The 27949-nt window shown below is 42.7% G+C and overlaps 1 protein-coding gene across 1 annotated transcript; it reads right to left on the bottom strand.

The window, feature by feature from the left end:
• Positions 1-841: 841 nt before the first annotated feature.
• Positions 842-27949, bottom strand: STOML3 (stomatin like 3). Its single transcript, XM_061434720.1, has 7 exons — positions 27335-27949; positions 13268-13371; positions 13114-13186; positions 7826-7908; positions 6101-6304; positions 4241-4375; positions 842-2085 (listed from the first exon to the last, which is right to left on the bottom strand). Exons 1-7 carry the CDS (start codon positions 27384-27386, stop codon positions 1861-1863), a joined length of 876 nt encoding a protein of 291 aa, XP_061290704.1. The 5' UTR covers positions 27387-27949; the 3' UTR covers positions 842-1860.

Raw genomic sequence — 27949 nt, 5'->3', positions numbered from 1 at the left:
GAAACTCTAGTACTTTGGCCATCTCATGTGAAGAGTTGACTCACTGGAAAAGACTCTGATGCTGGGAGGGATTGAGGGCAGGAGGAGAAGGGGATGACAGAGGATGAGATGGCTGGATAGCATCACTGACTCGATGGATGTGAGTCTGAGTGAACTCTGGGAGTTGGTGATGGACAGAGAGGCCTGGTGTGCTGCGATTCATGAGGTCGCAAAGAGTCGGACATGACTGAGTGACTGAACTGAACTGAACTGAGTCCCTGTGTGTTGAGGGGAGCATGGGGAGGAGATGTGAGTGGAGATGGGGGTAGGTGGAGGGGGAGAAAGTAAGTGTGGGTGTTACACGGGGAGTATGGGTAGAGTGTGAAAAGGAGTTTGAGTGTATGAGGATTTGTGTGCACACGTGTGTGCAAGCTCTGAAGAGTCCTAGACACAGTGGAAAACTATAGTGAGCACCCAGACTTCTAGAACCTAAAAGATTGGAATTGAAGGCAAAAAAGCAATGGAAGGGTTCCATCGCCTCCCCCACTCACCTCTCCCCAGGAAAACTCAATGATATTTAAGAGCAAGAACTTTGGAGGCAGATCTGATTTCCAGTCCCAATCTATCACTCACAGGCTAAGGGACTCTGCATAAGTCATTCAACTTTTTGACACCACTTTCTCCTTTATAATGTAAGAATACTTCTTAGCATCCATGCGGGATGGAACACAGTGTCACACACAGCAGACATTCAATAAAGGGTAACTTTAAAAAATTCTATCCTGTTGCTCAAAATGGCTCCCAAAAGAAAACTGCACCATGGCAACAAAATAATCTCCAAAAAAGCAATTTTTAAAATACATTCACATTCTATGGCGTCTTTATTTTTGAGAGGTTTGGGGGCATGGGTTAGAGAGGAAGAATCATTACAAGCAATCCTTGATGACTTGTGACTCTTGGGACTAAGGATAGATTGAAAACATTAAGTTCGCAGGCTATTGTTCCCCAGTGATTTCAAATAACACAGCCTTTTGCCAGCTTCTCACTTGTGAACAAATAAGCAGACTGAAGCCTGCAGGATCGCAGTGTCTTATCTCACCCTCTGACAAAGGTGCTGGGAGGCCAGGATTGGCCACAGTTCCAGGAGGAGGACACGCAGCCAGGGAGCTGAGGGCAGTCTGCCTGGAAGAGGGAGGTGGTGATAAATTTGCAGCCAGAAGCCTCAGTGCCTCTTTAGTCCTTAACATCAAAATCAATCATAATTTTAAGCATTCTGGGGATTTGTTGTCACAATTAGAAATTTAGCTAATAACTACTTTGGAATTACAAAGCAGATAGCTAGAACTGGAAAGTGAGCAAATAATCACTTTCGATTGATAAGGCAAATAGCTAGTATAAATGTGGTACTTTGTCGATTATCTAGAGTGCCAGGGGAATTTTCCCAACCCAGGGATTGAATCCAAGTCTCTTACATTGCAGGCAGATTCTTTACCATCTAAGCCACCAGGGAAGCCCTGCTTAACCTCATTAAAAAACAGTTCTGAAATCGTAATCACGGTCACCCAAAGATCACCCCAGCTACAGCAAGAAAGTTCCTGTTCTAAGTCAGCGATGCCTACTTACTGATTATCCTAAGACTAATGCAAAGTTTTCTTTCCTTTCTTAAAAATAAAAGTAGCATACAGCCCTTCTTTTTTTTTCTTTTTTCTTTCTTTCTTACTTTCTTTTTTTTTTGTAGCCTCTATGCCTTTTCCTGCTAATGCTGATCCAGCTGTAAAGTTACTCTGCTTGAATAGTGTTGACATTCTCAACACTTCTAAGTGCTGGGGTTGCCATAGGAACAGATATGTCTAAGTGATGGCCAGAGGCAGCAGGAGGACCTCAAGCTCTGTTGGGGACCTTCTTGTGGTTGTCGTAGGTGATGCCATCAATGCCCTCTAGCATATTTATGGGCAGAGGAAACACAATGGTGGAATTCTTCTCTGTGGCCACGGTGGCTAAGGTCTGCAGGTAACGCAGCTGGAGGGCTGCCGGGGACTCGGCCAGCACCATGGAGGCGGACTTCAGAGCTTTAGAAGCATTCATTTCTCCTTCCGCTGCAAGGACCTACACCAGCAGAAAGAAAAGACTTTAGAAATAAGGTTCCCGATTGTGACTAGTGCTTGCTTTCTTTTTCTGGGTCTGCAATGATGTTTCTCTCCTAGCCCCCACTTGGCCACCCATGTTTGACCCATGTTTCGGCAAGGATTAGAGTTTCATATCCTTATGTGATTAGAGAAATTTGAGGAGGTTGCAGGAAACAGGGAGATAACTTACAAATTATGAGTCCCTACTTTTCATTCCAAACAAAATAAAAGCCCTGCCTTTAACCCAAACAAATACAGGTCCAGCCACCATAGTGATGCTCTTGAATCTGTGCTCCCCATCTGCTGCTTTCATTTGCTGAGAAGTCTGAAATTCAAGGCTTCCAACTGGCTTTTTCTTCTGTAGTTTCATTTATCACAGATTTTTAAAAAATTTTCATTCTGTTGCCAATTTTGTTTCATTTTTTAATTGGAGTATAATTGCTTTACATTGTGTTAGTTTCTGTGTACAAGGAAGTGAACCAGCGATATGTATACATATATCCCCTCCTTTTGGACCTCCCTCCCACCAGACCCCCCATCCCACCATCTAGGTCATCACAGAGCACCGAGCTGAGCTCCCTGTGCTATGCACTAACAATGAAAGGTCAGAAAGAGAAATTAAGGAAACAATCCCATTTACCATTGCAACAAAAAGAATAAAATGCCTACCTACAGAGGGCAAAAGACCTGTACTCAGAAAACTTTAAAAAACACTCATGAAAGATAATCAAAGATAATACAAACAGATGGAGAGCTATACCATGTTCTTGGAGTGGTAGAATCAACACTGTGAAAATGACTATACTACTTAAAGCAATCTGCAGTTTCAATGCAGCCCCTAATAAACTACCAATGGCACTTTTCACAGAATTAGAACAAAAAAATTTCCAATTTTGTTTCCTTCTTACAGTGTAAGAATTGTTTCCAGTTCCACCTGCTCTTGATTACAAGCAGCAGCTAGTGCAGTCTGCAAACCCTCTTTGGAACCCTCCTAAGCACCCTGCACCTCCTCTGGTTCTCAAGCTGCCCAGGAATGACTTGGAACTCAACTCCCCCGTCGTGGGCACTCACTGCCCATGTGCAAAAGTGCCTCCCAAGTCCACCGCTTAGAAGCTGCTGGAGCTCAACAGAGAAGTCAGAGATAAGCAGAGGGAATCTTCCTGGACTCCCAAGTAAGATTCCAAAGAGGATAGTTGGAGGCTTCTAATCTCAACGGGTTTCTGATACTTCAGGAAATTCCTCCACACAGACAAGAAGGCTATGAATCCAATAGATTCAAGAACACTTGAGACCAAGTTGTGCTCATATTTTGTAACTCTAACCTGGATTGTAGGCACCTGGTCCTCTTAATCTAGTGTGTTCATTTAACATACTAGAGGGTTAACACTCGAAAGACAGGCACCAGGTTGCTACATCAGAATCACCAGCTACATGAGAATGTAGGTTCCTGGGCCCACTGGAGCCTCTGCTTCACTGAGTCTGAGGTGAGACCTGGGGATTGGTGTTTGCCTTGCTCATGTCTCTCAAGGGGACCCACCTTGCTAAGTCACTGTGTATAATATAAATCTATATTTATATTATAATATTTTGCATTGGGGTAGAGATGATTAACATGAGTTTGAACAAACTCCGTGAGATAGTGAAGGACAGGGAAGTCTGGCGTCGCAGAGTCCAGCACAACTGACTGACTAACTGAACGACAACAACATTGCTGATTAACAATGCTGTGACAGTTTCAGATGGACAGCAGAAGAACTCAGCCACACATATACATGTATCCGTTCTCCCCCAACTTCCCCTTCCATCCAGGCTGCCACATAACATTGAGCAGAGTTGCCTGTGCTCTACAGTAGGTCCTTGTTGGTTACCCATTTTCAATATAGCAGATGTACATGTTCATTTCAAACTCCCTTAATATGCCTTCCCCCATCCTTCCCCTCAAAGTTGCCCATGACCTTTTAATTCAGGAAGAAATTCTCGGTAAAACTTCTAAAAAACAACAACAACAAAGGGAGGAAAAGAAGCAGCCTTCTTATTAAAATCATTGAGGAAGCCTGAGCTTCCATTCAAGCTCCATCCTCATGGGCTCCAGGGTGGGGGGCTCAGCCTCCAGTACCGACTGGAGTCGCCCTTACCTTGGCCCTGGCTTCCCGGGTGGCCTCGGCCTCAGCGGCCATGGACCTCTGCAACTGCACGGGAATCCGGACGTCTTTGATTTCCACCCGGGCCACGCAGATCCCCCACAGCTCAGTGGCATCATCAAGTAAGGTCTGTTTCCAAGTCAAAAGAAAGGACATCAATCAGAATACAGGCAATGCGATAAAAGAGTCTGCTATATTTTACATATGCAAGAGAAACACTCTTCCTTTTCTCCTTTTGAATTTACAGCATTTGGAGTGAGACCATTTGGGAAGAAAATAGGAGTTCTTATCGCTGCCTTCCTGGAATTGAAGTAAATCCCAGGAAGGATTCAGAAACATAAGTTGGTATTTCTTTTAAGAGGTGGTTACTCAGCAGATGCACCCAAACCATTCCTAAAGAACATACACTGTTCATCTAGATTTGAGCAGATACCCCACATTTTCTTGTCACTGACACTAAGCAGGCAGCAATGGCATTTGTCCTGGTTCTGCCATTTACAGCTGTGAATCATTGGGCTCACTCCTTAACCTTTCTGATTCTCAGTCTTCATACCTATGAAAGGTTTTCTTTCAGGATTGCCATGAGGTTTGGATAGAATACACATAAGATATCTATCATGGCCCAGCAATAATTCAATATATCTTAACATTATCACTGGGTACTTTTTGAGATACGCTTTTTCTTGCTCTGTTTAACCTCTGACCTGTGGCTCAGTTTTAAACAGGTAGCAAGGCATACATGTTTTTTTAGGGCAGAAGAAGCCTAAAACCAAAGACATCCTCATCCTTCGTTAGAGCTTCAGACAACTGAAGATAGCTTGCTGGTTATCCTGGAGGGGTAGGGATGAGAAAGAATGCCTCAAGAAATAGCAAGATTAGATGAATAGTTCTCCTAAAGCGTAAAGGGCAGAGATCTCCGTGCTACCAACTAGCAAGTGAGCCCTTGCTTTCCTGTGATCCCTGCAGAGAGCCGGGAGATGGGGAGAACTCCCAAGAAGCCACTGACCTAACTGTGATGGGGAAACATCTGAGTCATTGAACTTGTGAAGCTCTTAAAATGGCATGGAGCATTATCATGCAGAATTGATATTATCTTATAAAGCCTCAGGGACTTTGTGCTACCTTAGAGACTGGAGGAGAAGCCAAGAAGGACCAAAGATGAATTTCCCTCTTAGAGAAGGCAGGCTTAGAATAAAAACATAATTGATTCCAAAAACACAGAAATGTGATTGTCTATAATCTAGGGCTTCCCAGGTGGCACAGTGGTAAAGAATCTGCCTGCCAATGCAGGAGACACAAGAGATGCAGGTTCAATCCCTGGGTCAGGAAGTAGGAGTAGGAAATAGCAACCCATTCCAGTATTCTTGTCTGGAAAATTCCACAGAGGAGCCTGGTAGGCTACAGTCCATGGAGTTGGACAAGACTTAGCACACATACACACATATACATAATCTAGGGTGAACAAGAGGTGAGAGGGCTACCTGTTACATCCTCATCAATAGCATAACTACGATTACTATTCATATCTTTATTGACATTGGGAGCATGAAGTCAGCTTTCCTAGGAGGAAAAAGCTGAAGTGTATGATGTCAATTCAACATTTTGAGTTCCAAAAGCAATTCCAGTGGCTCCCTCTTCCCACCTACATATTTAAATCTGGACCTCATGATTGTTTAAAAAAAAAAAAAGAAATGCTAAACTGAAGCCCATGTGTTAAGAGCAGCAGTGCACATGTGTGTGTGCACATGTGTGTGTGCACATGTGTGTGTGCACACATGGAGGAGGTGCTTTGAACTGCTGATATTTGATTATCACCGATAATTAAAATGAGTGGATTAACAATGCAGGCTTTACCTGGATGCTATGGGCGATCTCTTCTCGGCCAGCTAGGATCTGGGACAAGGTCCGTGTCCCTAAGACATTCCTCAGAGTGGTCTGAGCCAGCAGAAACGTGGCTTGATGGACATCGTTGACATTAGCCACCGCCGAGACGGCGCTATAGATCCTGTAATAGACCACTCCATCCACCTGAGTGGTCACAGAGTCTCTGGTGAGGATCTGGAGAGCAAGAACACGGAAAATCACATGCATGTGACTTTCACACAAAGAGTCAGACACGACTGAGCAACTGAGCACAGAGACACATGACTTTCACAATGACCAAAACAGCGGCAGACTACCTCAGAGTCCACTCCACAGAAGAAGAGCGCTCATCACAACTCATGCCAGCATCACCAAAAATCTGCCCTGACTTGAATCTACTATCATCCTAATTAGTAACCAAATTCCTACATAGGTGTGATATGTACCTATCCCTGTAACTGCATCTTATGGAAGTCTCACATCCCCTACTCAGAGGTGAAGCAGGTGTTTCCACTTTAAAATGTAGACCCCTGCTGAAATTCTACCTTCTAAATAGAGGTAGAAAAGTCATTTCCCTGATACTTGAAATCTTTTTGGTTCTGTTTCATCAGTTTGATGAATAGCAATGTTTCTTAGAAAACATAGATGGCACCAGAGATCCGTGTTCTATATTCAGATAAAGAAAAACCAATTTAACTTTATAGAGGCTCTGCATTAGTTATTCTGAACTAACATGACAAGGGACTTCGGAAAAAATCAGATTTCTGGGCATACCACGAAATTAGACCCTAGAACTCCATTCTCCCACCTAGAACTATTTACCACGGAGCCATAAAAAGCCTGTGACAGGTCCCTAGGCATCCCAAGGTCTCTTATGATTAGGGCTGAATTCTAAGGTAAGGACTCTGTAACTCCCGCCAGTGCTATGAAGACATCATGGCTGGGTCTTGATTCAGTTTTCTGGACCAGAGAGAGGAAAATTATCATTTACCCAAAGATGTTGATTGTTCTCTCTTCTAATCCCCTTTGCTCTTCCACACACTTTCTTTTCTCTCCCTGGATTGTTTTTGTTTATTAGAAAGTTGCATGACGATTAATAACTCTGTTTCTCTCCCCTGTCCCCCAGTCACTGGCTTGATTCATTCAGTTTCAGTACTTCAAGAACTGAAAAGCATTATTTGAAATCCAACTGCGGGTGAGCCCTGTGCCCTGGGTGTTCTTTCTCCATGCCCATCTCACATTGCTGGATCCAAACAGATAAACAATTTAGAGCAGAGGTGAGAGATATAGATGACACTAAAGCATTTCCTGAAAAGGTGATGAAAAGGATAATATCATAACCAGTGAGTGCCACCTACCAAATTACTTTCAGCTCCTTCTTAAAATCATTTATCAGACTCTCCCAAGCATCTGCTTGTCATTCTGCATCTCAGCTTCTCTACCTTCTGTATCCATTCTCTCTCTCCTTCCAGACTTTCTCCCACCCAATCATTCCACGTTTTCTACCTTTGCAGCCCTTGCTCTTGGCTCCATTCTCATCTGGCAAAACAAGGCCCCAAAGTTTCAGGAGCCACCTAGGACTCCTCCAGCAGGTCTCTAAGAATTCAGTTCATCTTTCCCTTTATCGTTTGAAAACATATTATGAATTCTCAACTGTCCACGTAACAGGGAAGAGATTGGCTTTATTTCCAGAAACATATCTTTAGTCAGCATTACCTCCTGGGGAGGAATGTTGCAAGTAACGGTCCGGAGATCAACTTTGACAAACACATCTATGCAGGGCAAGATCAGAATCAGACCTGTGCAAAAGTAAATACAGTTTAAAATTTGACCAACTGAAAATAACTGCAATAGATTGTTTCCTAGATATACAGTACATTATTTTTGTGGGAGTATATCAGATGATCTTCAATAAGTAGATCTTTAACTTTGGGGTAATTATTTCCCCCTATCCCAAAGAAAGGCAATGCCAAAGAATGCTCAAGTTCAGTTCAGTTCAGTTCAGTCGCTCAGTCGTGTCCGACTCTTTGCGACCCCATGGATCGCAGCACGCCAGGCCTCCCTGTCCATCACCAACTCCCGGAGTTCACTCAAACTCATGTCCATCGAGTCGGTGATGCCATCCAGCCATCTTATCCTCTGTCGTCCCCTTTTCCTCCTGCCCTCAATCCCTCCCAGCATCAGGGTCTTTTCCAATGAGTCAACTCTTCACATGAGGTGGCCAAAGTACTGGAGTTTCAGCTTTAGCATCATTCCTTCCAGAATGGACTGGTTGGATCTCCTTACAGTCCAAGGGATTCTCAAGAGTCTTCTCCAATACCACAGTTCAAAATCATCAATTCTTCAGTGCTCAGTTTTCTTCACAGTCCAACTCTCACATCCAAATGTGACCACTGGAAAAACCATAGCCTTGACTAGACGGACCTATGTTGGCAAAGTAATGTCTCTGCTTTTGAATATGCTATCTAGGTTGGTCATAACTTTCCTTCCAAGGAGTAAGCGTCTTTTAATTTCACGGCTGCAGTCACCATCTGTAGTGATTTTGGAGCCCAAAAAAATAAAGTCTGACACTGAATGCTCAAACTACCACACAATTGCACTCATCTCACATGCTAGTTAAGTAATGCTCAAAATTCTCCAAGCCAGGCTTCAGCAATACGTGAACCGTGAACTTCCAGATGTTCAAGCTGGTTTTAGAAAAGGCAGAGGAACCAGAGATCAAATTGCCAACATCCGCTGGATCATGGAAAAAGCAAGAGAGATCCAGAAAAACATCTATTTCTGCTTTATTGACTATGCCAAAGCCTTTGACTGTGTGGATCACAATAAACTGTGGAAAATTCTGAAAGAGATGGGAATACCAGACCATCTGACCTGCCTCTTGAGAAACCTATATGCAGGTCAGGAAGCAACAGTTTTAGAACTGGACATGGAACAACAGACTGGTTCCAAATAGGAAAAGGAGTACGTCAAGGTTGTATATTGTCACTCCTCTTGTTTAACTTCTATGCAGAGTACACCATGACAAATGCTGGACTGGAAGAAGCACAAGCTGGAATCAAGATTGCCGGCAGAAATGTCAATAGCCTCAGATATGCAGATGACACCACCCTTATGGCAGAAAGTGAAGAGGAACTCAAAAGCCTCTTGATGAAAGTGAAAGAGGAGAGCGAAAAAGTTGGCTTAAAGCTCAACATTCAGAAAACGAAGATCATGGCATCCGGTCCCATCACTTCATGGCAAATAGATGGGGAAAGAGTGGAAACAGTGTCAGACTTTATTTTTGGGGCTCCAAAATCACTGCAGATGGTGATTGCAGCTGTGAAATTAAAAGACGCTTACTCCTTGGAAGGAAAGTTATGACCAACCTAGATAGCATATTAAAAAACAGAGATGTTATTTTGCCAGCACAGGTTCATCTAGTCAAGGCTATAGTTTTTCCTGTGGTCATGTATGGATGTGAGAGTTGGACTGTGAAGAAAGCTGAGTGCAGAAGAATTGATGCTTTTGAACTGTGGTATTGGAGAGGACTCTTGAGAGTCCCTTGGACTGTAAGGAGATCCAACCAGTCCATCCTAAAGAAGATCAGTCCTGGGTGTTCATTGGAAGGACTGATGCTAAAGCTGAAATTCCAGTACTTTGGCCACCTCATGTGAAGAGTTGACTCATTGGAAAAGACCCTGATGCTGGGAGGGATTGAGGGCAGGAGGAAAAGGGGACGACAGAGGATGAGATGGCTGGATGGCATCACCGACTCGATGGACATGAGTTTGAGTGAACTCCAGGAGTTGGTGACGGATAGGGAGGCCTGGCGTGCTGGGATTCATGGGGTCACAAAGAGTCAGACATGACTGAGCGACTGAATTGAACTGACCTGATGAGTTAAGGACTAAAGGAAAGTGATTCCCTAGAAATTAAAATCTTTTGTTAAGAAGCTAAAGATTCTTGGCATATAATTTTGATTTATTTCAATATTTTTTCTATGGACCATTTTTTAAAGTCCTTATTGAATTTGTGACAATATAGCTTCTGTTTTATGTTTTGGTTTTTCTTGGCTGAGAGGCCTGTGGGATCTTAACTCCCCAACCAGGGATCAAACCCACACCCCTGCAGTGAAAGTACAGCGTCTTAACCACTGGACCACCAGGGAAGCCCTAACATTTAATTATTAGATATTCTTCGAGAGGGACGGGACTTATGTATACCTGTGGCTGATTCATGCTGATGGCAGAAAGCAATACAATATTATAAACCAATTATCCTCCAATTGAAATTAAAAATTAAAAAACATTGGACCTACTTCTATTCAAGTATTGAGTTAGACATTTATTTATAAGAATATTTTGGAAATTGGTTTTTCCCTGGGTTAAAGGTATCTGTACAAAGATTCAAGCATAGACTTTAGGCCTTGAATATCAATGTCTGTCCACATTCTCATTTATATTCTTCAGGACTGAAGGAATGTTAGCATTAAAATCTTCCCAGAATTTCTGTGTCCCTAAAACTAATGTGTTACAACATTTACAGTTTCTCTGTAACTGTGTTCTAGCTCATATACAACGACTTTCCTCAATTGTGAATACTCTTACTTCTCTCTGAGCTGTCAAGTATTAGACTGGGGAGCAGGGAGGGCTGAGGACACTGCTTTGAGGATTCCATGATGCCTTAACTTTGCTCTGGTGAAGCTTCTCTACAGCAAGAGTGACCAAGACTAGAATCACAAGCATGTCAGCGCGATGGGGACACCCATCCTTTTCCATTTACCGAAAAGATTCTGTTTTTGTTTTCAAAGAAGAAACAAGTTTTTGCATTGGGTACCTTGCAAAGGGCTAGTAGCATCAACAGAAAACACTGCTAAGGTGCTTTCTTTCTTTTGGTCTCTAAGCCTTTCTGAGGTAAGGATTACTTCCTAATTTACTCCTTTTTTGGGTGCTAAGTCACCGGTTAAAATCATGGCCCTTAGAACTAGTCAGAGGTAAGTCCCAGCCCTATTGGTTACTAGCTTGTGACCTAGAAACATTCATCTAATTTTTCTGAGCTTCAGTCACCCAATTCCTATAAGATGATAGTGAAGGTTAAGCATGATCAGGGCTTCCCTGGTGGCTCAGATGGCAAAAGAATCTGCCTGCAATATGGGAGACCTGGGTTCAACCCTTGGGTCAGGAAGATCCCCCAGAGAAGGGAATGGCAACCCTTTCCAGTATTCATGCCTGAGAAATCCCATGGACCGAGGAGCCTTGCCAGCTACCGTCCATGGGATGGAAAAGAGTCAGATACAAATGAGCGACCAGTACACACACAACATGATAATGCAATAAAATGCTAAACATAGTGCCCTGGTAGCTCAGTGGTAAAGAATCCACCTGTCAATGAAGGAGACACAGATGTGATCCCTGGTCCAGGAAGATCCCACAGGCCACGGGGCAACTAAGCCCATGCACCACAACTCTTGAGCCTGTGCTCTGGAGCCCGGGAGCTGCAACTCCTGAAGCCTGCATGCCCTAGAGCCCTGCTCCACCATGAGAAGCCACTGAAATGAGAAATCCACACACCGCAATTAGAGAGTAGCCCCCGCTCACCACAGCTAAAGAAAAGCCCACACAGCAAGGAGGATGCAGAAGAAACACAAATAAAAATAAATAAATAAAATTATTAAAAAAAAAATCATAGTGCCAGGCATGTATTAAGTTCTCAAGAAGTAGTAACTCCTGTTATGAATACTTTTATTATTAAAGAATAGTTTACGATTTACAGAAGTGGAGAGGTTCTCTGTTAGCAATTTGGCCTGTTTCCCTCTGGCTCTTGTGACATTCTGAGGTAACTCCTCAGCCCCAGAGACGTGTATGACGAGATTTGTTACCCTGGGACATTTAGTGGTGAACTCTTCTGGGAAAATTCATTTAGAAGAGACTTTTCTCCAGAGTCCTTCAAGCTGTGGTTATTCCACCTATTTCAAATCCAATTTTTTTTCTAAGTTATAACCTTGGCTCCACCAGGTGAAACATGACTAGAAAGGGTTTACCTTTGCTCTGTAATTCCTCAGTTGGATAATCCCATCACCGCTATTTGGATGAACTCATAAAAATACCCATTAACAAGCATTTCTTGCTTTCTTTCCCTTAGGTTCCTTATTAGACAATGCACAGGGTCTTCACTGAAGCATGTAATTTAAGCATGTGAGATCTAGCTCCCTGACCAGGGGTTGAACCCAGGTCCTCTGCATTGGGAGCTCGGAGACTTAGCCACTGGACCACCAGTGTGAAAGTGTTAGTCACTCAGTCATGCCTGACTCTTTGCGACCCCATAGACTGCAGCCCACCAGGCTCCTCTGTCCATGGGATTTTCCGGGCAAGGATACTGGAGTGGTTTGCCATTTCCTTCTCCAGGGGATTGTCCCGACCCAGGGATCAAACCTGAGCCTCCTGCACTGCAGGCAGATCCTTTACAGACTGAGCTACCAGGGAAGCCCTAGTATTCTGGCCTAGAGAATTCCATGGACTGTATAGTCCATGGGGGTCACAAAGAGTCAGACACGACTGTGTGACTTTCACTTTCACTTGACCACAAGGTAAGTCTATATTAGACAAGTAGGATCATACTACTTGAAATGGCCAAGTCTCTGTAACAAGCTTCTCCTTTTGAAGTTTCTCATATGTTTAAAAATGTAACAGACACCTGAGTGCCTGCTTTAGTACATGGCCAAGTGCAGAGCACACAAAATGAATAAGGAAGTTCCCCAGAGACTCCACAATATAGTTGAACAGAGAATGGTTTTACTTAAACACATCTTATTAGGGGGCAGACAACAGACGTTACTAGAGAGGTGTAGCAAATAACCATTTTCCTCCATGTGCCTTTTAAGTTACTGTTTGAATAGACTCTTCTTTCAAGAATATTAGAATCTGTCCTATGAAATTGCCATTTCGGTGAGTTGAAAACAAACATTAGCAATGTCACAGAGTTCAAGTAAACCTGATGATAGTTCAACAAAACCAGTGTTATACCTGGCCCCTTGGCTTTGTCAGCTTGGATGCGTCCCAGTCGGAATACAACAGCACGTTCATACTCCTTAATGATCTAAGAGATGAAGGGAGAGCATTTAGTGTTAATGGTTCATCAACTCACACAGAGAGACCAATCTGTTTCCCAGGGTATTACCTTCAAGCACATCCATATGGAGATCGGGAAGGTAATGACCATCAGCAGGAAAGAAAGGAAAAGCAGGATCCAGCCACATACACCAAGCCCTTTATTCTTGATGCCTAGGTAACGGGAAGGAGGCAAGCCTGTAACTGACATGGTTCTTAGGAAAGCGATTCAGTGGCATGCATGAAGAAACCATCCAGGGAGCTGGCCAAGCTGGAATGGAGCTGAGGAAGCAACCTGAATCCACACACACTCTTGATGGCAGTAACACCACACACACACACACACACACACACACACACAGAAAATATTCCTTCAGGTTTTTAGATGAAGATGGACCTGTCCCTTCCAAGACACATCTCATAGCAATCAATAATAATAATAACCATAGCATTTACATAGGGCTGCCATGGTTTATTACTCTCAAAACACATAAAACCACCCACATGAAAATCACCAGGGTGCCATCTTAAAAGACAGATTCCTGAGGACTTCCCCGGTGGTCCAGGGTACAGGTCCAGCCTGCATGTCTCATGGTGCAGTCAAAAATAATAAAAATGGAATAAATAAATAAAAGACAGATTCCCAGGGCCTCAGAATTCCCCAGGTGAAATCAAGACAACCTCTGAGGCAGATAGGTAGGTACTATTATCCCAAAGGAGACCTTGTAGCACAAGGAAAAACATTTTCAAGAGTGCTTACGTTTGAGTTTCTATGAGAGTCTTTAACTCCCTAGTGGTCTCAGAAAAACCACTCAATCTTTCTGAGCCTCAATTTCTTCATCTGTAGGGTGGGGACAGATATTACCTACCTTGAAGAACTTGATGAGGATTAAATGGGATTGTTTACATAAGGCACTTAACCCATACATTAATATCTACCTTCGTGTTTGTGCATAGTCGCTCAGTCATGTCCAACTCTTCATGACCCTTTGAACTATAGCCCACCAGGCTCCTCTGTCCGTGGGATTTTTCAGGCAAGAACACTGGAGTAGGTTGCCATTTTTCTCCTCCAGGGGATCTTTCCGACCCAGGGACTGAACCTGGGTCACCTGTATTTCAAGCTGATTTACCTGCTGAGCCATCAGGAAAGGCCCTATATCTGTCTTAGTAAATGTCTATTACTACCATTGTCCCTATGTTACAGATTGATGAATATTACAGAGACTTGTCAGGCACTGATATTTGATAATTTTGTTTTTTCATAGAATTTTGTTACATCAGCTCACTACATTCAGTGTCTTTTTGCTAATCACATACTACCACAGCAGGGGCATTTTAGCTTAATATCACCTAGGAAGAGATAGAACTAAATTCAAACCATATTTCAGCCACTTAAAGCTTTATAGCTTTAATCACATCAATTACATAATTTCTCAAGTACTATGATTCTTGTTTGTAAAGCATCCAGGTCTGGTAGATCCCTGTACTTTAGAATTATTTACATTCACTATTTCACCTTGTTTTAAATCCTTACTGCTTCTTGTTCTCTTCTCCTTGACAACCAACCACACCCTCACCCCTAACTTCCTCTGATTAATTCCCCATTCCACACAGGCACTGGAACTAATAATACTTGCTGGTATCTCCACTCAGATGATCCACATACACCTTATGCTACCTTTGTCTCAATGACTGCCTTAGCCATCCACACTGTTGTCCAGGCCAACCACAGAAGACACTAAGCCTCACTGATACCATCTCAAATTCATCCTCACTTATCCATTTTACTGCTACCAGTGCTTTGACAAACATGCATTTATGAATATTTACAAGGATCCTTAAAAGCTGGCTTAAAACTCAACATTCAAAAAACGAACATCATGGCATTCAATCCCATTACCTCATGGCAAATAGACGGCGAAACAATGGAAACAGTGAGAGACTTTATTTTCTTGGGCTCCATAATCACTGCAGATGATGACTGCAGCCATGAAATTAAAAGATGCTTGCTCCTTGGAAGACAAGCTATGACCAACCTGGACAACACATTAAAAAACAGAGACATTACCAACAAAGGTCCGTCTAGTCAGAGCTATGGTTTTTCCCAGTAGTCATACATGCATGTGAGAGTTGAACTATAAAGAAAGCTAAGGACTGAAGAATTGATGCTTTTGAACTGTGGTGTTGGAGAAAACTCTTGAGTGTACCTTGGACTTCAAGAAGGTCAAACCAGTCCATCCTAAAGGAAATCAGTCCTAAATATTCATTGGAAGGACTGATGCTGAAGCTGAAGCTCCAATGCTTTGGCTACCTGATGGGAAGAACTGACTCACTGGAAAAAACCCTGATGCTGGGAAAGATTGAAGGCGGGAGGAGAAGGGGACAACAGAGGATGAGATGGTTGGATGGCATCACTGACTCGATGGACATGAGTTTGAGCTAGCTCCAGGAGTTGGTGGTGGACAGGGAGGCCTGGTGTGCTGCAGTCCATGGGGTTGCAAAGAGTCGGACAAGACTGAGCAACTGAACTGAGACAAGATCCTAGGATTTTGCTCTTAGAGATAATGCTGTGAGGAGTCCTAATGTGTATCTTTGTGGACTTGTGTAGGAGAATTCCCAGTAGTGGAAGTGTTAGGTCAAGGGGATTAGTATTTACAATTTTGATAGATGGTAAGTGCCCTTGAAAGAGTTCGTACCCTGTGCCTATTCCCACACACCCTGTCCTCACCATTGACTTTCAGTCTTTTCAGTTGCTGCATTCTAATAAATGAAAAGCATCTAAGTTTCAGATACATATTTCATGCGAAAAACTTCTGAGTGCAAATATTCTTTAATAGGCTTTAAATGCACATAAAGATCTACTCCATAACAATAAGGGTTTACCTGCGTACATCAAAGTTTAAATTTCCAATATATCACCTTCCGAAACTTTGGACCACATTGGGGTAGATCAGACTATTATTATGCAGGATAAAATGCCATTTTGTGCCTTCTCATAGAATCTTTGATGTTTTATTTATTAGCATTTTTAAAGTTATTACTAATGACAGACTTTGTATATGTACATTCTCATTCATAAAAAATCCAAGAAATATGAATAAAACTGGAGTCCCCCAACCATCCTCTCCTCAGTCCACTTAGTTTGGTATATGTCCTTAGAGACCGATTGCTGTGTATTTACATACTTGTATCTACAGTTAGAAAACCCTGGTTTTGATTTGTAGATTTTGTGAGAAATGGCATCACACTGTTTCTACTTTTTTTTTTTTTAAACTGAATATTGTTGTTCAATTTTTAAGTCATGTCTGGCTCTTTGCGACCCCATGGACTGTAGCATGCCAGGCTTCCCTGTCCTTCACTATATCCCGGAGTTTGCTCAAATTCTTGTCCGTTGGTTGGTGAAGCTATCTAACCATTTCATCCTCTGCCCTCCTCTTCTCCATTTGCCTTCAAAATATATTCACTGAATACATTTTGGAGATATTTCCATGGCACTACATCTGGATCTACCTTATTCTTCTTCATTGTTGCCTCATATATTAAATGTGTGACTCAAAAAAAAAGTTTTATTTAGCTGTTCTCCTATTGATGGATATTATGGCTACTGGCAATTTTGCTTTTACAAACAAGGCTGCAATAACCTTGCTTGGACACGACTCTCCCAGATGATTCGCACTTTGCTGGCATCTTGAGGAAAGCTTTGAGAACGCAGCACAGTCCTTGCCCCTTTGGTGTGTTTTCGCCCTGCTGACACTGTCACAGTTGGTGCTCAGAAACCTAGGGGTGTTGGGGGCTGTGACTTTACACTACCACACGCACAGGGAGCTGGGACTCCAACAAGGACCTCAGCTACACTTTATGCCGTGAGCAAGCCCTTTGCTGTGCTTAGTCGTTCAGTTGTATCCAACTCTTTGCGATCCCGTGGGTTGTAGCCTGCCAGGCTTCTCTGTCCATGGGATTTCCCAGGCAAGAATACTGGAGTGGGTTGCCATGCCCTCCTCCAGGGTATTTTCCTAACCCAGGGATCTAACCCAGGTCTCCCACATTGCAGGCTAATTCTTTACTGTCTGAGCCACCAGGGGAGCCCAAGCAAGCCCTAGACATGTCCAGACTCTACAGCCTTAACACCAAGCTGCAATAGAAAGTGCTGGTCACGGAGAAAACTGCCCTGACCTCCATGAGCTCCGCCGCAGTCCCTAGCATCATTACCTGCGAGCGTGGCTCTGTTAAGTACTAAATGTGCCGAGAGAGAGGCCAGAGATGAGGACATGATTAGGACATGATTAATCTTCCAAGATTTACACCTGAGCATTAGAATTACCCAGGCCGCTGCCCCAGGAGGATCAGTGGAGCCTGGGGTGTCATTAGCTGCTGTTAAAGTGGGGCTGTCGCCGTCCCCTCAAGGCTGTGCAGCTCAGCGTTGTGAGCACAGCAACTCTGGGGGAGCACCAAGCTGCTTTTGCAGCCTCCTGCAGAACCAGCCTTCTTCCTCCCCACCTCCCCCACAGCTAAAACCAGGACGCTGTGCTGAGAAGTGGATTTGAGGATTACAATTCCAATTCAAAGGAAATACTGAGATTGTATTATAAAGGCTCTTCATACATCTCCCATACCCACCCTTTACCTTATCCTACACAAGGATCCTTCCAGAGCCTTCCCTGAGCCATTCCCTTGAGGGGGTGGTGGAAAGAAAAGGGGCCATATCCTCTCCGATCATCTCCTGCTTTAGCCATCTGTTCATCTCCTGCTTTATCCTAATCTGTGGAGGGGTGTTTCCTCCGGGTAATTGTCAGTTCAGTTCACTTCAGTTACTCAGCCATGTCCTACTCTTTGCGACCCCATGAACCGCAGCATGCCAGGCCTCCCTGTCCATCACAAACTCCCAGAGTTTACCCAAACTTATGTCCATTGAGTCAGTGATGCCATCCAACTGCGTAATTGTCCCCATACCATGAAGTTGCCATCGTATTACTCCCTGGTGGAGAACTGGACTTTGCTGGGGGCAGCAAATTGACCCCGATTTCTCTTTCATCCGTCTAACAGATATTTTACCAGCTTGGGGCTTCCATGATGGCTCAGACGGTAAAGAAGTTGCCTGCAAGGCAGGAGACCTGGGTTCAATCCCTGGGTCAGAAAGATCCCCTGGAGAAGGGAATGGCAACCCACTCCAGTGTTCTTGCCTGGGAAATTCCTTGGACAGACGAGCCTGGCTACAGTCCATGGGGTTGCAAAGAATCGGACATGACTGACTAACACTTCACTTTTTTCACTTTTTAGCAGTTATATGTCAGGCACGCGGTGCTAGAGCTGCAGATGCAAGAGAATAAAACGGGGAACTTTCCAATAAGAGTTCACATATAACAGGGAAATCGACAACAGGACAGTGTGATAACAGGGTCCCGGCTCTGCTGCACTTCCCTCTCAGATACGCACAGCTGGTGAAGTAAGTGGGGATGAAGAACAGCACAGTGTCTAGTGAGCATCTTCCCCTCGATTGGCGAAACAAAAGATGAGCCATACGGCACAGACACCGGAGTCCCAGCACTGCTGACTCTGGGGAGAAGGACTCTGGGACTTTAGTTGGAAGGGATTTAGGGATAACTGAGGCCAACTCTTCATTTTGCAGCCAGAAAGCATCCTGGTTAGCACTGTCACCATCCCTTTAATCTCTGTTTAAGTAAAATGGTACCCGCAAGTTCCACAATCTTTGGCAGTGAGGCAAAACCAAGCTTCAAGTTGTAGGTGCATGCCTCTGGGGCTTTGTTCCTGGAGCTTAGATGCAGCCCATAGCACCAGAGGAGACTTAAATACTCTCCAGGACTAAGTGTAAACACTCAAGGCAAGATGTTAACTCCTATGAGGCTAGGAAGTAGGGAAGGAATATTCTAGATCACTAACCCCACTTAGATGGCATTATAAGTAGAAACAAATTTTAGGAACTCAAATAGTTTAGATGACTTGCTTGCTTATTTCCCAATTTTGTCTTGATCTGCTGCTGCTGCTGCTAAGTCACTTCAGTCAAGATCAGTACTATATACAATTCAAGCCCACAGATATGTGTTACTATACATAGTCAATTCCTCTCTAAGCAGAAATAGCCATTTAGGTAATGACATTGTTTAAAAACACCAAAACAATGATGTACAGTATACATCAGGGAAATGAAAACCACAATTAGATAATAATACACAGTTTCCAGAATGGCAAACAATTAAAGACTGATAATGCCACATTTTCAGAGAAGGCGATGGCACCCCACTCCAGTACTCTTGCCTGGAAAATCCCATGGATGGAGGAGCCTGGTGGGCTTTAGTCCATGGGGTCGCAAAGAGTCAGACACGACTGAGCGACTTCACTTTCGCTTTTCACTTTCCCGCATTGGAGAAGGAAATGGCAACCCACTCCAGTGTTCTTGCCTGGAGAATCCCAGGGACAGGGAAGCCTGGTGGGCTGCTGTCTATGGGGTCGCACAGAGTCGGACACGACTGAAGCGACTTAGCAGCAGCAGCAGCAGCAACGCCACATTTTATCAAGGTTATGGGGCAATTGGAGGTTTCATAGATGCAAATTGATAAAATCACCTTGAAAAACTATTTGAAAGTATCTATTAAAGCCAAACACACACTTACTTTATGACTTAGTATTCAACTTCTAAGTAATATCTCAGAGAAATGAAGGCTGATTATGGAGAAAAGCATATTCATGAATGTTGATTGCAATTTTATTCATAAAATCCAAGAAACAAAGAACCACCCAGACCCATCAACAGTAGAATGAATAAAGTTGTTTTATGTTCATATAAAAGATTACTCAGGAAAAAAGACAAAAGCTATACTCCTATAGCATTCAAAATATGAATTCAAAATATTCAAAATATGAATGAATCTCATAGACAAAACATTGGGCAAAATAAACTAGACATAAGAGTACATACTTTCTGATCCCATGTATAAGAATACATGAGCTTCCCTGGTGGTTTGGCAGTAAAGAATCTACCTGCCAGGGCAGGATGTGCAGGTTTGATCCCTGGGTCAGGAAGATCTCCTGGAAAAGGAAATGGCAACCCACTCCAGTATTCTTGCCTGGGAAATCTCATGGACAGAGGAGCCTGGCGGGCTACAGTCCATGGGGTCTCAAAAGAGTCAGACTCGACTTAGCAACTAAACAACAACATAAGAATACATATTGCATGATCTCATATTGTATCATTTAATTCAAGAAAAGGCAAAACTAATCTATTATGTTTGAAGTCAGAGTAGACTGTCTCTGGGTAGTGGAGTTTGGGCAGTTGAGTATTATCTGGGAAGAGATAATGAGAGAGCTTTTCAGGTGCTGGAAATGTTCCGTATCTTGATCTGGGTGGTGATTACATAGACTTACACATATTGAGCCTGTGGGAATGAAAACCAACCAGCAAAGAGAAAAGCAAAGGCTATTTATTCAGGATTTGCTATCACAAAAGAGTCAATTTCTATCATTAGCATTTTGGCAGAGACTCAAAGGTAGGCAGAGGAGTGGGAAAGCTTTATAGTGGGGAAAAATGGAAGGCTCCAGGTGTGCCTTGATTGGAGGCTGTCACCCTGGTGAAGTTATGTGTGGACGAACTAGAGGCAGAGCATCCTATGTGATGGTCTAGGAGAACCATCACAGAGGAGTGCCGTGTGGTTTTCTTCTGTTGATCCTAAGTTGCAGTCAGAGACAGAAAGTAGGAGAGCTGTCAGTTATTAATCAAGCCCTGGCCACTGAGGGTTGATTGTTACAGAAGTAATTGTTCAGCTTCCTGAACTGTTGTCAGAGATAACAATCTGACTCCCTGCAAATCTGCCATCTAGCAGGCTGGCTTCCTGGGCTGGTTATTATAGATAAAGGGTTGGTTTTCTGGGCTGGTTGCTGCAGGTTGATGGTCAGAGTCCTATTTTTAGATACGCTCCAGCCTTTTGTCTGTTTGTGTATTCAGTCTCGCAGGCCAAGGGTTTAAGACTTATGCACTCTACCCATGGGCAGGATAGTACTGAGGATGGAAAGCTCACTGCTTGCTCTGCAAACTCAGAAAAAAAAGAGGATGGAGAGAATGGAAGAGCTTTAGCACAACCAGCCTGTGGGCAGTGCTTACAGGGGTGGAAACTGTAGGTCCCAGGTCCCGTGACCCTGCGTTCTAAATGAGACACTGCACATGAAAGCTAGATGACGCCTTCCAAGTTAATCAGCCTGTTGGGGGTCTTAGTTTCCTTCTCTGTTAGCACAATTATAGCTAGCCTATACATGTGGCTAGCTACAAATAAATTACATGTAAAGGAATTAATAGGACTTCCCCAGTGGCTTAGTGGTAAATGATCTGCCTGGAGTGAAAGAGACACAGGAGATGTGGGTTCGATCCCTGGGTTGGGAAGATGCCTTGGAGGAGGACCTGGCAACCCACTCTGGTATTCTTGCCTGAAAAATCCCATGGACAGAGGAGCCTGGCAGGCTCCAGTCCATGGGGTTGCAGAGTCGGACACCACTGAAGTGACTGAGCACACAACACACACATAGAAATTATTAATCTCATTAGGAAGCCCCCTAGTGAGCTAGGCCACTGCCTAGGAATTTCCTCAAGTTTTGAACATTTCCTTCAGCTTGATGAACCTTTAAAGAGATTCTTCTTGACTCAAGGCCCCTGATTTCCCTTTTCCATGAGCACTTCCTTTAGAACATTTATCCTTGTAAATTCTTTCTCTGCCCCTTTGAGATGTAAGCCTTTTTCAAAACTTCTTGCCAGTTTTTGCAATCTGGGACTATCTATCTCAAGGACCTGGGAGACCTTCTCTTGAAACGCAACTGCTAAGAAGACAGCACCCATCACTCCCAGTCTCTGTGGGCGGTAGGAGACTGACTTCAGTAGACACTGCGCTGCAAGTTGTAAAATATACTGCCCGTCATAAAGATGTGGGAAATTTATTAGCAAACCAAACCCAGATGGTCTATGACCACCCTGCAAAGTCATTCATACTTTTCCACTAGTGCACTGCAGCCTTTAAAAACCCCACACCCTGGGGAATTTCCCAGTGGTCTAATGGATAAGACTGGGCAATTTCACTTCCCCGGTCTGAGTTCCATCTGTGGTTGGGGAACTAAGATCCCGCAAGCCAAACAACAACAACCAAAATTGTATAAAAACAAACAAGAAACACCCTACACCTCTTCGTTTCGGTGGTGCTGGTTCAGACTGAGTTTTGACCTCCTCTCTCCTCGACGGCAATAGGCTTGAGTAAGGTTTTCCTTTTTTGCCTATTTAATTTTGTCCAGGTCAGTGTGTGCTTTGACAACTGACATTTGTTTTCTTTTTCTTCCCCCAAACTTTAAACTTCTTATTTTGTATTGGGGTATAGTCATCTAACAATGTTGTGGTAGTTTCAGGCAAACAGTGAAGGGACTCAGCCATCCATATACGTGTATCCATATTTTTCTTAATTTATTTATTTTTACCATACAATTCTAAATATCAGCTGTGGATATTCTGGCCCATCCAGTGGATGGCTCCTCTCCATGTGCAAAAACTACATTTTAAAAGAGGACGTACAATAAAACCCTAACTCCTACAGGTTTCTACCTCCTAAAAAGTGGCTTGGTCACTGACTCTGTAAGTTCTTTCAGACCACTTTTAGAACCTTAAGAAAGAGAAGGAGAGAGAGAGACAGAGAGACACTGAGAAAGACAACCAGATCTTTGCTGTAAAACTGCCAAATCAGTGTAGGTGATGATTTAATCATCATCGCTAGTCCTTAGGGCTATAAAATTCCATAACCCCAAGAGTTTTCTAAACTGAGATTTACATCTCAACTACAGACATGAACTTCATGACACATTTATATTAATACTAAGTTTCTTTTTAACCATTTGGTCTTTTAAAGAAAGAGTTAAGATGTATTTTGAAATGGAATATTCAAAAAGGTGTAAAAATAATGTTTTTAGTACTGTGCACACTCCCTTTCAGCCCAAGAACGTAAGCGTTGCCAACACAAAGCCCCACTTGCGTGCCCCTCTTTATATAACCTTCTCCCACCCCAGGCAGCCTGGCCCACAGCCTCCTACGGGACTCCATCCATTGCCATCGGTCAAACGCAGTAGCCACTCCCACGCCTGGCATTCAGAGACCAGGCTTGACACATGGGCTCTTAGAGCATCTTCGATCTAGTTTTTCAAGTAGCAGTGCCTTCTCTTCTCACTTCTGTTTTTTTTCTTTTGGGGGATGGAGTTGGTTGTTTATCGGTTTTTGTTTGTTTTAGTTTTGTGACCTTGCTGCACAACACGTGGGCTTTCAGTTCCTGGATGAGGGATCGAACCCACACCCCCTGCATTAGAAGTGCAGAGTCTTAACCACTGGATCTCCAGGGAGCTCCCAGTCTCTCTTACTTCTGGATCTAGGTGACTAGATCACACGCTAACAGCACATAAACATCCCCTTTGGTAGAGAAAACACCAAAGTCCTCACTTGTTCTTGTGCTTTATGTGGGCTTCTGTGTTCCCTAGACCCCCTGCACACCCTACCTTCTCCTTTCTCTCACTTTCTTTTCTAGGAAGACTTTCCAATCGTACCTTCACCTCCAGGGGCTCCTCTTCTGAGTTTCTACAACACCGCCTACCATCACTTTTCATAGTACATTGTAATTTTTAGTTAACTTTCCTGTGAATTTTTACTGCTCTGAGAGCAGGCATTTTATTTTGACATCTCCATCTCCTGAAACACAGTGGTTTCTGGATTCGTTCATTGAATGAATGAAGTTGGCAGTGCTCTCAACACTTTGGACTATCAAAAATGATGTTCAGCAACAGGATGGATAGATGTATTGATATGTTTGAAGTTTCTTGTTTGGAAATAAGGATCCATCAGAGAGATTCTGTTTGCTCTCAAGAGAGTCAATTAACCTGAGAACAACAGGTCCTCAAGTTTTCGCCTTCATAGGTGTTATCTCTCAACTCCCACCATTATAGGAAGAAAATAAAGAGAAAACATTTTCCTTAAAATCATTCTCATCTCTCCCTTTCCTTTTCTGTCTGAAATAACTACCCATAATAAATACAAATACTTTGTCCTTAAGATTTATGCCCAAACATTCTCATGATAGTGTTATTTATGAGAGCAGTAAATCAAAACACCCTGAAAAAAAAAGAAAAACACCCTGAAAGTACAATGGAGGGATAATTAAGTGAACCATGACATCTCGCCAAAAAACCATAAAAAATTTTTAAGTTACAAAAACATGAAAAAATTGCTATGTGTGTAAGTCACTCAGTCATGTCCCACTCTGCGACCCCATGGACTTAGTCTGCCGGACTCCTCTGTCCATGGGATTCTCCAGGCAAGAATACTGGAGTGGGTTGCCATTCCCTTCTCCAGGGGATCTTCACAACCCCGGGATCGAACCTGGGTCTCCGGCATTGCAGGCGGATTCTTTACCATCTGAGCCACCAGTGAAGCTGAAAATTGCTGTGGTATATTGTTAAAAGAAAAAAATCGTAAGATGTAAAATTATATGGACAGTATAATCCTTGTTAGTAAAGTAGTATGATTAGAAAAAATATTGGATGGGGACTTCCTGGTGGTCCAGTGGTTAAGACTTCACCTTCCAATGCTGGGAGCAGGGAGAGCTAAAATCCCAAATGCCTTGTGGGCAAAAAAACCAAAACATAAAACAGAAGCAGTATTATAACAAAATCAATAAAAGCTTTAAAAATGGTCCACATTAAAAAAACAACAATAACTATATTGGATGAAAATTAACCAAAATATTAACAGTGGTTAATTCTGAGTGTCGGAAGTATGACTGGTTTATACTGCTCAGAATTTTCTTATTTTTTGCTACCATTATAATTTTAAAAAGCACTTTAAAAATAAAAATCTACCCATCTGCATGGTAAGTCTCTTCAGTCATGTCTGACTATGTGCAACCCTATGGACTGTAGCCTGCCAGGCTCCTCTGTCCATGGGACTCTCTATGCAAAAAAACTACTCAAGTCAAGTGAAAAAAAGTCTTGTGTATTTTTAGAACAGGAAAGACCAGATGCTTCTTGCTGGGTGGGGAATAAAATGTATGTGGAATAAAAACAATCACTTTCTCTGGGCCTGGCAAAGAGTGTTACAAATTCTTTCCCCTTTTCTGTTTGCTTCTGATCCTGGGGAGATATAGCCAGTAAAACAGAGTCTCAGCAACTTCCTGGTCCTTTCTCTAGTGAAACAAGGATTTTAAGTACCGAACATAAAATCTAAAGTGAAACCCAACAGGTAAACACTATCTTTTCATCACCTGCAATTTGTCTGTCCTCCTCGCTTTTTCTCTCAAATATCCACACAGATTGTTGTATCAAGAGCTTTTTTTCCTTAAGGAAAAATGCAGAATTGCTAAATTTAAGAAACCAAATTTAAATTAAATCACTCAAAATGTGATCTTAATCTGGCAACCTCACTAGTTTAGGAATTTACTTGGAGGCAAACTTCTAATTCCATCTCAGACTCAGAAGGTCTGAGAAGGATGAAAACTTCTAGAGGTGAGGACCAGATCTGTGTTTTAAAAACAATCCCCAGGAAGATTCTTTTGCATGTTGACGTTGAGAAGAATTTCTAAGATGGAGATGACCGAGATGCCAATTAACTTCACTTTACCTCTTAAAGAAAAACAAGAAAGAAAAAAAGGAAGGGGTAGGGTTTTCTGTCCAAGGCTAATGAGAAGTGCTAATGAGGTCCCTGGGTGGGGAGGGAAAGCCCTAGTTTATAGCATTCTGTACATTCTGATTTATCCTTGTGACGTCACGGAACTTGGAGTCAGGAAGAAATGTACCCTTGGGGCTTTTGAAATTTGGTCCCAGCCTGAGGCACATTCTGCAGAGGGCTCCTACTGGGGGTGATAACTAGGACTCAGTTATTCATTTAATTCTCCCAACATTGTGTGTGGAATTTCCTACATAGCTTGAAAGACCAAATGGTGGTGTTTTCTCAGTGTGTCCAAGATGGAGGAGGGCAAGGGCAAACACATGCCACACGTCTCAGAGAAGGACCGACATCGCACCTCATAAACTGCCTAGAGCACGTGAAGTCAGAAGTTGTGTATAAGCCCTACTTCCGTTTGTTCTGTGATAGGGCAGGTTGTTCCTTGTAGTCAAAAATCAAATCCAAGTAGACCCACGAACGCTTTAAAATATTTCACTGGTGATACAGCTTCAGCCGTGCCCTTTATCCAGTTGATGTCTTAACCTGTTAAGTGGAAGCTAAAAAGTCTCATGAAACTTCTTAAAAAAATAATCCAGGTTCACTGGAAGAGTGGTCCCACATGCACCTTCCAAATGATGTCCGTGGTCTTCAATCTATCTGTGTTGTTAGATCTACTTCAAGAGAAAAGTCTCTTTTCCAATTCAGGTAGGTATCTCTAAATGTATATTTTCTTTTTTACAAAATGATCATACCGAATGTGTCCCGCATTTCTAACTGGTGTCATGAAGCACAGGTTACTTGTATAGAGCACAGGTTAGGACTTACACACACACACACACACATACACACACATATACCAACATCATCACCATCATCACCATAACCATTTTCTGAACCTCCAAGTTTTCAAACTCTCGAAGGCTCAGTTTTCTCCACCATAAAATGAAGTTATAAAAGAATCTACTTTAGAAATATCCTAAGATTTAAAATAATGCAAGCAATATGCTCTGCAATACAGAAGAACATTAGTATTCAAGCTACACTTCATATTTACAGGCTGTTCTATTTTCCTCAACTTGAGAGATCAGTATATCAGACATGGTGCAGCTCAAACCAACTTTTCTATTTAATCAAACCATCATCAAATGATATTTAAGAATGAATAAATTTTAGCCTGCTCAACATAACTTTGCTAGCTAATGCCAAAAAATGAATATAAAGATAAACACAAATTCTCTCTAACACTTAAGAAAAAGGGCAAGTCATAGACTGGTCTTCAAGAAGCAAATAAAAACCACAATATGCCATGACTTCAAAATTCTGGGCTCTAAATGAAATTGAAGCCAATTTCAATATGCATTAATCCACCTCGTGCTTACTCTCTGCAATGATACAACTCCCATTTTGTGTAATATACATAAAATAAACTTAAGGCAGGAAAAATGAACTTACCCACTAAGTTCTCTTTATCCAGCTTCTCTGGAGAGGACGCCCCGGGATCCATCTCATTCTTGAGAAGCTTTTATTCTTGGCAAATTTTCATGGGTTTGGAGCCAGACCTAGGCTCCAGGAAGCACCCAGATGTGCTTGAGAGAAGAAAGAGCAGAGAGGCAGAGTGAGAGAGTGAAAGAAGTTCCTCTTCTTTCGTGAGCACCCTAAGGATTAGTTACCCTGGTGAAGGAAGTCTGTTCACATAAACAAAACAATCTCCTTCCTGAGTTCAGACTGCCACTGTTCATAGAGAAAATTCAAAGGTATGTGTAGGACCTTCTGATTGTGCTGCTTCTTGTAGATTATCCCCATGTAGTTGTCTGTATCATTGATATAAAACCCATCTATACCACATGTAATTTGCTTATCATAATGAACTGTCCAATCCACAGGGCACGCATCTCCACCCTTAAGTTTCCGATGAGGAAATTTCATCCAATGCCTTGTACACACTGCAGTGAGTGATCTTCTGACACTCGAATCTGATATCTCCATCCTGCTTAAAATAATCCATTGATTGCCAATGGTTAATACGTAAAGATGAAAATCGTATGTGCCCTAAAAGAACTGCTGGTC

The sequence above is a fragment of the Bos javanicus genome, chromosome 12 (assembly GCF_032452875.1).
Source record: "Bos javanicus breed banteng chromosome 12, ARS-OSU_banteng_1.0, whole genome shotgun sequence".
NCBI lineage: Eukaryota > Metazoa > Chordata > Mammalia > Artiodactyla > Bovidae > Bos > Bos javanicus.
This window is presented reverse-complemented; position numbering and strand designations above follow the sequence as displayed.

Excerpts from the sequence above, each read along its gene's own strand:
- STOML3 (XM_061434720.1), bottom strand. The coding sequence starts at position 27,386 with ATGGATCCCGGGGCGTCCTCTCCAGAGAAGCTGGATAAAGAGAACTTA. Across the intron at positions 13,372-27,334 it reads GGATAAAGAGAACTTAGTGG|GCATCAAGAATAAAGGGCTT; the intron begins GTAAGTTCATTT and ends CCCGTTACCTAG. Across the intron at positions 2,086-4,240 it reads CCCGGGAAGCCAGGGCCAAG|GTCCTTGCAGCGGAAGGAGA; the intron begins GTAAGGGCGACT and ends CTGCTGGTGTAG.